The 13,270-nt window shown below is 38.4% G+C and overlaps 1 protein-coding gene across 3 annotated transcripts; it reads right to left on the bottom strand.

Annotated features, from left to right (window-relative positions):
* Positions 1–472: 472 nt before the first annotated feature.
* Positions 473–11,843, bottom strand: cacng8a (calcium channel, voltage-dependent, gamma subunit 8a). 3 transcript variants are annotated; one of them, XM_043218508.1, is made up of 7 exons: positions 11,567–11,839; positions 8,105–8,416; positions 6,344–6,571; positions 3,585–3,668; positions 3,325–3,465; positions 1,622–2,415; positions 473–1,584 (listed from the first exon to the last, which is right to left on the bottom strand). In XM_043218508.1, exons 2-6 carry the CDS (start codon positions 8,133–8,135, stop codon positions 1,628–1,630), a joined length of 1,272 nt encoding a protein of 423 aa, XP_043074443.1. In that variant the 5' UTR covers positions 8,136–8,416; positions 11,567–11,839; the 3' UTR covers positions 473–1,584; positions 1,622–1,627. The 3 variants fall into 3 exon arrangements, with proteins under 3 accessions (XP_043074443.1, XP_043074442.1, XP_043074444.1); XM_043218507.1 differs by having other exon boundaries at positions 473–2,415; XM_043218509.1 differs by lacking the exon at positions 8,105–8,416 and having other exon boundaries at positions 473–2,415; positions 11,567–11,843.
* Positions 11,844–13,270: the final 1,427 nt, after the last annotated feature.

The following is a 13,270-nucleotide window of genomic DNA, read 5'->3' as shown; positions in this document are numbered from 1 at the left end:
GCCAGAATTCTAAGAAAAATGGATTACAAATATATATATATATATTTAAAAATAAATGCATCTAATTTGCATATTTGTGTTTGTTTTATGTCCATGTGCGGAGTTTTGTTGCATCAGCAAAATGCTAATGTGTCACATTAAAAGCTTAATGAGTTGTTGTCTATTAAAACACTTCATTTATGAGTGAATTATCACTCATTTTCTTAATAGCCAGCTGACTAGGTGCCCTTTAAGGGAAGCCACTGGCGATGATTACGAAGTGGTGTACAGCCGTCCTCTTGGATGCACATTTTGCACTTCTCACAGTTGTAGAGTGGTACGAAAAAAAACTTACTTAGAGGATAAATGTACGCTGTATCAGATTCTTTTCTAGTCTTCTGGGTCTTGATGTGTGACCTTCCTTTTCACCCTCATCTGTCATCATAAATCAATTTGCATGAGCACTTAAAGCGATGCACACAAAGCCAAAAAGCAGAGCATTATGAATATATCATATATTAGATATGAATCATGCATACAAAGTTACAAATAAACATGAAAATAATATGCTGCAGTCAAAACTGCTAACAGTATGCACATAGATCTCAGTTTTACACATTCATAGAATATATTTTATTTTACCAAAAAAGTTTTTCCACACATACGCACACACAATTTTATATATATATATATATATATATATATATATATATATATATATATATATATATATATATATATATATATATATTTATGTTCATAATATACTATATATTTAATAGATTTTTTTGTCTTTTCTGGTGAGGTTTTTTAGGTATACGTATTGCTCCCCTGGAATGAATGCCTTTCACTTCTGTGTTCTGTCTCTTTCTTTGTCTCTTTTCGACTTTCAGTCTCAAAAGTAGTTCATTATAATTATTATCCCATCGTAACAATATTAAGACTGTTAATATGATAAATAAATCAAATATATTTATATGAAGACTTAACTACTTGTACACTTACGGTTACAATGAAAAATTCCACATTTCTAAATATTAACAATCTTTGTAAAAACTAAAAAAATGTAATAATTATAATAGTCGTCACACTCGCGCGGAACTGACACATGCTTGACACTGAATGACATCGTGAAACATAGTGTCAACTATGTGCAAGAAAAAAATCACAGTTTGAGTTCATCAATCAAAAGGAAATCAATTCAAATGGATAATTGTGCAAAAACAAAATAAAAATGTATAATGTATAACCCAGCAATAACAATTAGCATAATAATAATAATAATAATAATAATAAAAAAAAAAAAAAAACATCAACTATATTGGAATGCTAAATAAGTTACAGGCATAACCTGATGATAAAGCACTGGAATCGAAAGAGCTCGAAGAACAGAAAGATCACCATCACACACATCAAGTATTTCAACATGAATCAATAAGAAGTGCGGATGGAATTCTGTTACTCAAGTCACCATGTTCAAAAACGAGAAAAAAGAGGATGTATTGCCTTCTTATTCACTTCTTTTTCGTCTCGCAAGCAACCTTTCTTGCTTTTTTTCCCTCCCCCGTTGCCCCATACTCGCTTTACTTCCAGTCCACGTGATCGCTTTTTCCCCGTCCCTCTCTTCCCTCCCCCTCCAAGCCTTTCGTTACACGGGTGTCGTTCTCCTGTTGAGAGTGTTAGTGTTTGAACTGTCTCCTTTACCGAGCCGATCCAAGGTTCCCAGCCCTCGATCCCTCTCCATGGTGGCGGAGGAGCCGGCGGACAGCGGTGCCTGCTGGGGGCCGGAGGAAGACGAGGTGTTGAGGGTGGCGTTGGTCGACGCAGCCAGGTTGGACTTGGAGAGGGACGGCAGCGTTCCCGTCATGAGCGCTCCTCCGCCGCCCTCCTTGGTCGGAAAGTAATTGTGCAGCTGGTAGAGCGTGGCGCGGTCGACCGTGCCGTACATGGGCGGCTTACCTTCCCTGCCGAGCGTGTACATGGATATATCCCCCATGCCTCCTCCGGAGTGCGTGTGCGGGTTGGGAAGCGTGGCTACTGAAAAGGGCGGCGGGCCGGCGGCCAGGGGAGGGCCAAAGTTCTTGGGAGCGATGGCGGAGGTCGGGGACTGCTCGCGGGAGCGGGTGGGCTCCGCTGTGGAGCGCGAGCTGGAGCGGGAAGAGCGCCGGCGGAAGCGGTATCCCGGCAGGCGTAACACGGCTGAGGTGGTGCTGCGGAAGAGGTCGGTGCGCGAGCGGCAGCGCAGTTCTTTGTTGCGTTCGATGTAGATGTTGACGGCCAGAACGCCCACCACTTCCGCCAGGATGAACGACAGGCCGCCGAAGTAGAAGGACCAGCCATATGAGTAGTGCCACTTCTTGTCCTCGTCCTTTTTGGGAGAGATGTCGCTGAGCGCCGCCGAGATGTACACAATGACGCCTATGATGTTGCTCAGGCCTGGATCGATTTAAGACAAAATGTATTGGTTGTTTTTTAGGTCAGCAGTTTTATTTTTAATACAAGGCAGGGATTTAAACACCTCAGGGTGAATTCACACCTGTTGGTGCCGTTTTTTGTTTATATAATCTGCAATCATGACATATAAATTACACCAGGCTACCGGTGCTGACTTGAATAATGTCACATAATAAACTTTGCATAGATTGCATAGAAACGAGGCGCGAGTTTCTAAAAAGAATGACGGGATTAAATGTTGACATTCACCCCCTGCTTGCAAAGACATGGCTTAAGCCTAGTCCTAGACTAAAATGTAAATCCGAACAGTTCAGATGAAAGAAACTTGCACTGAGTGATCATGTCAGTTCCTTTGTTTTGTCTTAAGATACACACCAATGAGGTTTTTTGCAAAGGCAAGTTTATACAAATTTCTTCAACGTCTTAATTAAACTATGGGCTATTTTTTGAATTAAATTAAATAATGACATTTTATATTTTTTAATATAACTGACATTTAAATAATTGTTCTTTCAGTATTTTTTTCATGCTAATGGTATTTATTAATATTTTGAATCAGATTATTAAGTTGAATTTTAGTTTAGTTACATTTTTTAGCAATTGTGTTGATTTTGTTGTTTTATTTTTTTTGTATTTTTTAGTACTTCAACTTATTTGAGTTACTTGCCAATAAACATTTTTAAGCTTTTAAGCTAATATTTATTTTTCTTATATTTCAGCTGTATTTAGATTAAAAAAAAATCTAGTTAAAAAATAACAACACTGATATAATTAGTTGTAATTAAGACAAAATATAGCACAAAAAAGCGTGAAAAAAATGTTTTGTGAATTCATCCCATCAAAGATTACTGCAGTTTATGATCCTACAACTATCATAATGAGACATATTACCTGCAACTACAAACAAAATGCCCGCTCCCAAAATGATGTGTCTTTTGGTCTTGTAGAACCGACTAGAAGCCACACACACTCCACCTAGCAGCAATAATATGGCACTGAGGATAGGAAATATACTGGAGGCCCTGACTACACCTGGGAAGAAAAAATAAAACAGAGACAAAAAAAACACACACATTGTTTTTTTTTTTCCATACTCCTCTATTTACGAAGTCCATAAAACATGCACAAATCAACGAACACTTATGTCTCACGTAAAAGGTATTCTGCAGCATCCTGGTCATAATCAGCATCCTCTGGGAAATGATTAATCTGGGAACATACTCCTCTCTTCAATCCTGAAGATGAATCAACGAGAGAAATCATTAAAACGTGTCAATTCCGAACAAACTAAAATAAAGTAGCACTGGGTGACGCAAATGCTTGCTCGGGTGACTTTGTCTGAAGTCAACCTGCGATATTTTTTCAGTCCGGTCTCCCCTAATCATTTCCTGTCTTATTCTCAATGTCCCTATAAATAAAACTGACAAAAGGCTAAACGGGAAAAAAAAAGGTGTTTGAATGGAGTTCAGTCAAACAGTCGGTGAGGTTTTTTGTTGGAAATGGATTCAGAGTAGATGTCAATGGCTGTGAGTCACCCCAGGTCAAAGGCGTCATGCAGTGCACTCCTGTGTGATATAAACCATTCACTTTAGACAACATGTTGGTGAACTGTATATGCCCAGTGTCTCCCAGTGCTTGCTGTTTTCATTTCATGCTACAAGATGGCAAAAAAAAAAGAATGCCTTTTTTGTGCCAAGGATCACAGAGAATTGTGTGAACCCCATAAGTCCCCAGCATTTTCGGCCGCTGCGAGATATCATGGTATGGCAGCAACGTTTCTTTATTATCACGCCAGAATGAGAGTATAGTTCCTAGCTATATCACAATCGCAACTTTTCATTTCCCCGCCGATCTTAAATGAGCCTATGAGCCCTCAAAAATAGTGGAGTGTTCCTTTAAGAAGAAAATTATTCCTGTTTTTGCTTTTCTATTATATAAGGATGACCAAGAAGGCATCAATATGTCTGTGAAACAGTTTTACCTTTGGGTTTCGCTGGGAACGCAGAGTCTACAGCGTCATGGTAAACAAATACGTTTTAATTTCAGGCTGAAAAACAGTCAAATATGACACTTACATGACAATAGGTTTTTGCAAAAAGTAATATTTTAAACATGCGACCCTGGACCACCAAAAAACCAAGTAGTCTCAAGAAGCACAAGTATATTTGTAGCAATAGCCAATAATACATTGCATTGGTCAATTATTTATTTTTCTTTTATGCAATTGTTAAAGTCTTTATTTGGCTAAATATTTTTCCTCAGATTCCACGTATTTGTATCCCTCGAAAAGCTATTTGTTCAGCTTTTAGATGCTATATGATTCACATTTTCAAAAAGTGGATTATGGCCAAATACATTATACAGTGCCGTTGTGTAAGAAACACTATTAGTAAAGTAACGAATTTCCCAGATCAGTTTTCGCTATATATAAAGCAGGGAACCAAAGTGAGCAATATAATAAGTCAAAATGACTTTGTTTTTGTCTGGTTTGATTATGCTGCAAATGCAACGAGAGCAGCACGGCACCTTTGACCCGCGATGACTCACCACATAATCATAGCCATTGACATGTACTCTTCTAGGTTTCTAATGCAAATGGAAAACAATACAGCCCATTTTTGTTTCGAACCTGTCTCTTGAGACCTGGCTAGAGCAACTACTGTTAAAACAACTAGCTTAACATGGATACCCTGCATTGCAGAGCGCAGTGGTTAAAAGGATCTGGAGGCAGCGCTTCCCACAATGCTTTTGATAACTTTAAAGTAACCCTAAAGCTAGACAGTGAAATCAGTTTGCGTTAGGGTTCTGACTCAGTGCCCTGGTGTTGTTTCCTCCGTAACAACAAGCTTCCTAAATCTTAAAAAATGTACTTCATGTGCTAACATAAGTTTTCTTTTTAAAGAGTGAACAAATACGACCGCAGTCGGGAAGAAACAGAAAAACGCTTTCAAGTGGAAGCCAAAATCGAATTGCAAGTTAACATTTGTAGACTGTCAACTCTTTGAGTTGAAGCTGATAGTGATCGTGTGGCAAAATTTCAAAGATCATTTTTTGGTTGTTAACGTTTGTTTAATTTTGTAGTCGTCCTGCAAAACAAATAAGGCATTTGAGGCCATCTTATTTTGTGAAAATACTCACCTCACTGCTTAATTCTGCAATTATTTGATTACGATTTTTTTTAAATTTTGTAAAAGATTAAACAAATTATAGTGGTAAAAATAAAAAAGTTGGGACCAAAAGATTTTTATTTCAAATAAATTATATTATTAAAGAATCCTGGTGGGAAAAAATCTAGTTTTCCACAAAACATATTGAGCAGCACTACTGATTTTAACATAAAAATAAATATTTCTTAAGCATTAAATAAGCTTATTCAAATGAAATTTAAAGCATGATGTGACAGAATTTTGGCTCTGAAAATTCAGCCAGGCCTTCATGAGGGATATATTTTATATATATAATCTTATATATAATATAATTAAACTGTTTATAATATAATTTTAAACAGTTTATTTAAAAAATATGTTCTCAATATTACTGATTTATTTAATTTTTGATCTAATAAATGCAGCCTTGATGAGCTTATTTTAAAAAAAAAATCTTGCTGACCCCAACTATCTTTCCCAACGGGTTCATTCATGGTTATGTACTTAAAAAAGCTCTTCAACTACTCGTCTAAAAATGTCTATTAAGTAGCATTGACCAAAACATACATGCAAAAAAGAATTTAAATGTCAAGTCGGTCGCCCAGACCAGACCGTATGCCCCAATCCCAATTCCAGTCGTTTTTCCTTCGGCTATATAACTTCACCTTCGTAAGCTGAACAGGTGGGGACCTCCTTCATGCATCATTTCCTCCTTACATACATACACGGCCCATTCCTTCGCCCCCACACAGCCGCTCACTTACCTTCCAGGCAGCAAATCCTCCAGAGGCCGGAGTGGGTGAGGGCTCCAGGATCCTTCTTGTCCTTGTTGTGGGGGTCATCCTGAGAGGAGTTGGCAGTGCTGTTGCAAATAAAGGCCCGAGCGTACAGCCAGTAGTCCGTGCCAATGGCCACGGTCATCAAGGCGAAGGCTGCGAATGCTCCCACGGTGGTGAGAAGCACCTGGATTCCTCGCTCGCACCACACCATGGCTGGAGTCGGGGACAGAAACACGGTTAAATGAGCGCGAACAGAAAGCGGTGTTAAAATCGGGGTATGAATAAAAAAGATCGTAATAGGAGACCAAGGTTACAGGAAGAAGTAGACGAGACGAATGTGTGATCCTGCAGAACATATCAAGTGTTGAGAGATCGGTTGCATTTTCTGAGGACATTTGGAGCCGAGATGCACAAATGACATCAGCGCGTCCAAATATAGGTTACTAAGATCATGAGCAAATGCCAGCGCAACATCTGAACATATACTAAAGAAATCGAGAGGTCGAAAAGGTCAGAGCTTTTAGATCATAACCAAACTGCTCACGGTCCCGTTGGGCTTGTCGTTGCCAGGCAGTAATTGTGAACGGTCACGAGACGGTTGTAACTGAGCATTTCTTTGCATGGATAGATCTTTTGTAAGGAGCAGTTCAAGCATGTTGATGTGGATGAAAGATATTTAAGGGTATGGTCCATTGCGTCCTTGCTGTAGATTATGTTTTTCTGAGTAATAAAGCAAATTATGCTCAATAACAAATAAATAAATAAAATGAAAAATAATAGTTGAACCCAAATCTCTGTGCAGTGAATATAAAATAGATCTCAGACAGCGCTATATTACAGAACATATGAGTGCAATCACGTGACTGACGTTTTGTGTTTAATGCAACACTTAAAATAATGATTTCGGTGACAGTGATACAAATGAGATTAATTATGCATAGCCACCATTTCCTAACTATGGACAGCTGAATCTTCTTTTTTTGTGCAAATTCAGAAAGAACCAAATTATTTAACCGACATGAAAACCAGATACAGCTAATATAAAATATTCGATATATAAAAACAAACAGTAAAAACTGTGTATATATTATTAATTTAAGACTTACTTGTTTAAAATAAATGTGGATGTGACATTTTTACTTGTAGATGAACTTGGAAGTTGAAAAATGGAAGTGAAAAATATAACTATAACTCACTCTTTTCTCTCTCTCTATATATATACATATAATAAATATATTTGTATGTATATTTATAATATAATATAATACTAATATTATATTCATATCGTTAATATATAGAATCAATTTTAGTATGTTTATTACATAGATATAAATGATATATATGTATTATTTTTTGCAATTCACGGTTATTTCATTATAATATACAAATGTCTGAGTGACATGAAAGTACCAAGTGGCATGTTACCATGGACAACAGTCAGATCTCATACAAAAACATTTTACAGCTCAGTTTCCACAATTGCCCAATCAAGTATTTCAAATAGAGAGTTGAGTAACAAACGAACTCAATCACGAGAAACCAAGACTGACAATGAACACTTTTGGAGCATCTTAAGACGTCTGCAAGAAAGTTCCCTGAGAAGACAACAGCGAGCTGAAAATGATGCCGTCATCCAGCGGAACCGGTTCAGACTCTCACTCAAGAGCATTACACTAAACATGACAACAAGCATAAGACACGGTGGTCTCCGCACAGCGCCGGCAGCCATTAATGAGATCCGATTACCTGGAGGAATGTGTCTTCCCTTCCCATCCATCCCTGCAGCTCTCCGGTCCTTGTCACTGAAGATTGTACCGAGCAGAGCGTCCAAGCAGCATCCATCGACTGTTATCCCTCGCTCTTTCTCCCCCCCTCTTTCACGCTCCCCTCCGCTCACTCTCTCTCTCTCTCTCTCTCTCTCTCTCTCTCTCTCTCTCTTTCTTTCTTTCTTTCTCTCTCCCCCTGTCTCCTGCCCGTGGGTGGGTGTAGATTTTCTAGGTTTCGCTGCTTTTCTCCTCTTAGAGAGATTTCATGGCAGGAATCCTACTGCCTCTCCTCCTGAGGAGAAACAAACAATGAGAACAGAGCTGAAAGAGACAGAACATGTTTAAGGTGCACGCTGGAGGAAAAAAAAAAAAAAAAACAGCTCGAGGTTGCATTCTCGCCATTAAATGATCGTTATCGTGACAGCGGTGCATGCATTTGATCCAGGCGAGAGGTGAATGTAGTTGGTTACGTCGTCCATACATCCACGGGAAGAGAGAGGGATATATAAAGAAAAAGAGAATAGAGAGAAAGCAAGACAGAGCGTGCGCCATTCCGTCACCATGGCAACAGCGCATTCTGAAGTCGAGAACAGAACAGGATGGTGTGTGTGATGTTGGTGAGTGAGGTGATGCTAGTGTGTGTGTGTGTGTGTGTTGGGGGGTTGGGGGTGTTCATCATAACATACCTAGTGATTTGCCAAACCCTTGACTGTCATGGATGTTCAGAACGCACCTGGCGGGTGGCTTCCATCAGCACTCTTTTCTGGCCGTATGGTGATGCGGTAATGACATGCACAAAGAGGACAGCTGATCTGTCCCCCCGCGACGAGCTCAGACTCTAATAGGCGGTTACTTAGAGTTCTGTTCTGTATGTTCGGAGTCTTGTCACTCACGCTCATTCTCAGAAACAGGAAACCAAATGGTAACAAACACCGGAGCTGAACACACACAAAGGATGATAAATGGGACACATGAAAAGTCTTAGAGGACTAATACAAGTGAAAAGTTCTCACACCTATTTGTGTGTGTATGTAGATAGATCTAATGATAACAATAACAATAACAATATATTTATTATAATAGATAGATAGATAGATAGATAGATAGATAGATAGATAGATAGATAAATAGATGCATGTACTGAATTGAACAAAATTAAGATTTAGAAGATGGTCAAATCTGTCATCATATAAACATTTTATATTATATATATATATATATATATATATATATATATATATATAACATAATAGTTAACATAATATTTTATTTATTCTGTAATATATTTAAAGTGCATGCATAGAAAACATCTTACGCCTACATAAATTTTATATGAATTACAAGAAGAAAAAAAACTATTAAATAATTAATTCATAATATCAATAATTATTAATAATAATAATTTGAATTTGTAATATAAAAAGTAGGGGTGGCACGATATACAGTTCGGAACGTACCTCGGTAAGGGGGTCAAAAAACCGTGCTCAGTTTTTTCATTTATTTAGAACGGATAATAATACAAATTTGAATTTTTTTTTTCACCTAGATCTGAAAATACGAAATATTACACTACATTATAATGCTACGTATAATTTGCAGTGCATATGCCTACAAGGAATCAATTGTTAAAATGTATTTGATTTATTTAACGATAAACGGGTAACGTAGCCTATATATGCTGAGTTTGAGTTCACTTTTACTTCATTTGTTTACAAAAAGAAAACTCAAACTGCAGAAAGTGACATCCTAACTGTTTTCTATATTTTATAAAACACAACGTATCAAACAAATAAAAGCAGACCCTTATACAGTGATACAATTATTATCAAGGCAATTGTTTTAAGTTGATGAGTTGTAAGGATTCAGCTAAAGAATCCCTAAAGAGTGTAGAATCCACTGGTCACTGTCTGTGGGCTTTGTTTTCAAGTGTTTTTCTGATGACGGTTATCAAACAGCGTTGCATTGCTGTGATTTGGGGGGAACTGCCTGTATTCGTTGCAAGGCTGCATGCACCGAACCGAGATGTCCGTACTGTGATGATTCGATTACAAATACATGTAACGTACCAGGCCTAAAAATGTGATGATATATGAATTATGACCATCTGTCCCTTTCTTAAAAATGTATGTGATGAATTTCATAATAATAATTATAATAATAACAATAATGAGGATGATAACTATCGTTATTTATTTTTTAATTCTTTTAACAATATAAATGTTTTTTATATATATATATATATATATATATATATATATATATATATATATATACACACACACACACACACACACACACACACACACACACACATATATATGTGTGCATTTATCTACTTACAATAAAATTATAAAAAATACTTTGGGGCACAAAACAGCAGGCCATCCTCCGGCCACATATTAGCCAAGTCAGTGGAGAAAAGGCAAGCTAGTGTTTCAATGATACATATGAATGAGCTTCTGTAGGGCACTAATGGCCTCCCAGCAGTGAAACATTCACATAACATGGCAAGTATGTGTCACGTCTGATAGAAACAACAGAGGATTCAAACGCCTTGCGGGAATGGTTCAACCTTGCCTATCTCATACAACAAGAGGAATAAACTTCCACAAAGCAGTGATTTAAACTGCACATGCAGCCGCTTTTCACTGCTTCCAATATTGCTGCCGTCACATATAACATCATTTAAAGTCATTTAAAGTGACATTTTCATTAAAACGCATTGGCACCAAGAGACATCTGAGTGAATGAATGAACAGGCATGAATGAATGAATGAATGAATGAATGAATGAATGAATGAATGGAAAAAGTCCAATCATATCCAACCATATCCAATCATTTTGAGGTAGGCTTACACACTGATAATGATACAGCCTTATATATGGGTATAAATGTAGTTTATTGTCAAGTATAAAGTGCCAATTAACATCTCTTGTTTGTAGCCTACAGGTCAGAGCCACTAGAGCAACACGTAGCGATATCGCAGTGCCAGAGGACCTTCAGTCGATCAATGATTTGTTGTTTTCGCCTTAAAGGGGATGATACAACATAAAACCAATGACTGATCCCCCTCAGCTATCAAAATGACTGACAGATGTTTCTCCTGAGAGCGTTACCAGGAGCGTTCTTCCCGCGCGCGTCTCCATTGAGCTCGCGCGCCTGCCGTCGAGACCCGAGTCAAACGATTTAGCAATTTCGCAACGTTCACAAACAACTGTGCACAGAGCCAAACACGTCCTGCATAACAATACGCGAACAACTGATCCCGGTGAGCCGCCTGACAACCGACCGGAGCTCTCGCGCGCTAAGTACGGCGACCACGGAACGCGCGTTCGATTTCACGAATCGTTTGTGGAATTCTGTAGATAAACAGCCTACCTGTTGTTCAAATCGTGCCAAATCGCGCGAAATGTAACCGCTCGATGTTGTTTTTCGCCTTACCTTAGCAGTTGAGACATGTATCCCTGTTGCTTTTCGGTCGTAATTCTTTGAGGCGGCTCTGGAGAGGCGGTGAATGAGGGGGCGTTCAGAGACAGTTGCGTTCATATGAATAAACGACGGCGAGGCAGGAATTAGCCGACAGGACTTGCTTAATATTGATCAAGAGACAAATCACGGTTCTCCAGGAACAGGTCTGCAGGATGACAGACCCGAACTAATCGAACAAAGCATATAGATTCTGTCAGAGGGTGAAGAATGGACTGATTGTGGGCTGTTTGACCATCTCGCGCTTAGTCTAAGGCTTTTAAACGGCCCATAACATTTTGTTTTTAAAATGTGTCGTTTCACTGTGTGACAGGCGAGGAAAAGAGTTTAATATGGCTAATGAGGGCAAAGACTATTTGACAGTCTATATTGCACGTTTTGGTTACAATTCACTTTATTTAGAGTTAGAGCTTGGAACATTTTGTCCTAGTCGTCTTAATTTCCCACAGTTTACTCCTGTGTCGTATTAATTAGCGTTTTCCCTCACAGACATCTTTTCGGTTGTGAAAAAATCACAGCTACCTTGAATGAGATCTATGCATCCTATACGTGGCGAGCTTTAAGATCAGAGAGCAACTGAAGCATATGCATATATTTAGGTTTTGACATTTATTTACACAATAAAGTAAACGAAGAGAATAAAATAAAGAGAGCATTTGCAATATCAGCTGACATATTATCTGGTTTTTGTATAATTTCCATATAGGGGATAAAAGTGGTGGGCTTTGGATTCCTAAGACACAACCAACCCCCCCATTAGAAAGAAGATATTTTTATAGGTAATAATTGGCATAATTTATTATTTCAAACAGTCTAACATTAATCAGTCTTGACCAAGCAAACTTGGAAAATTGTTAATAGAGAAATGGATCAAGAAATATACCTTATTAATTAGAAGCACTTTGATCCGCTGTAAAATTGTAAGGACTCCAGCAGGTTGGTGTGACTATTTAATCTAGTATGCCGTGTGATGTATTTATTTTTACGCCTTGGCAAACGCTGAAGATATGCAGTTTCATGTGTTCGTTTGCTCACATGTTCCTCAGTGTTTTTTTCCTCTGAGAGAGAAAAAAAAGGGAGAGAAAGAGACACAGCAGCCACTGTTCGCCCACACATCTTCAGGTAGAGAAGAAGCGCTGATTATCAGCACTCAGTTATGTAGCGCTTCAAACATCCCTGTGGTCTGAACACACCGAGAGACGCATGTATTAGAGACTGCATGTGGTTCCTTATTCACGTGGGTGTTTATTCTGTCACTAGGGTATTTTGTTTGCCGTGAAAGCAATTCCTCGGATTCAATGGATGCTGCTGCAGCAATAACGCGATCGCACCTTTAACCAACAGGGAACCTTTCCTTGCAAACGTCGTGCACTGAGGGTAAATAATGCCTCGAGATTATTTCCCAAGGTCTTTCAAGGCCGTTCTATCAAAGTTAGAGCAAGAAGGAATCAATGGAAATTTCATGCATGAAGTCGATACTGGATCTAAAGCACACGGCTGAGAAATTAGCAAGTGCTTATCACTGATGCGCTGACCCATCAACTCACACTCCTCCACCATTTACTCATTTCTCCACAAGCATGTCACCCAGTCATTCATTCGCCCAGCAATTCCTGCCCCACAGACTTGCTTGCATTGTCATCTGATTAAATGTGGTTT

Source organism: Puntigrus tetrazona, chromosome 19 (genome assembly GCF_018831695.1).
Source record: "Puntigrus tetrazona isolate hp1 chromosome 19, ASM1883169v1, whole genome shotgun sequence".
NCBI classification, from domain to species: domain Eukaryota; kingdom Metazoa; phylum Chordata; class Actinopteri; order Cypriniformes; family Cyprinidae; genus Puntigrus; species Puntigrus tetrazona.
This window is presented reverse-complemented; position numbering and strand designations above follow the sequence as displayed.

Coding starts and splice junctions, on each gene's coding strand:
- cacng8a (XM_043218507.1), bottom strand. CDS start 8,135: ATGGATGGGAAGGGAAGACACATTCCTCCAG. Junction 6,572..8,104: donor GGGAAGACACATTCCTCCAG/GTAATCGGATCT, acceptor CCCCGACTCCAG/CCATGGTGTGGTGCGAGCGA. Junction 3,466..3,584: donor TGCTGCAGAATACCTTTTAC/GTGAGACATAAG, acceptor TTTTCTTCCCAG/GTGTAGTCAGGGCCTCCAGT.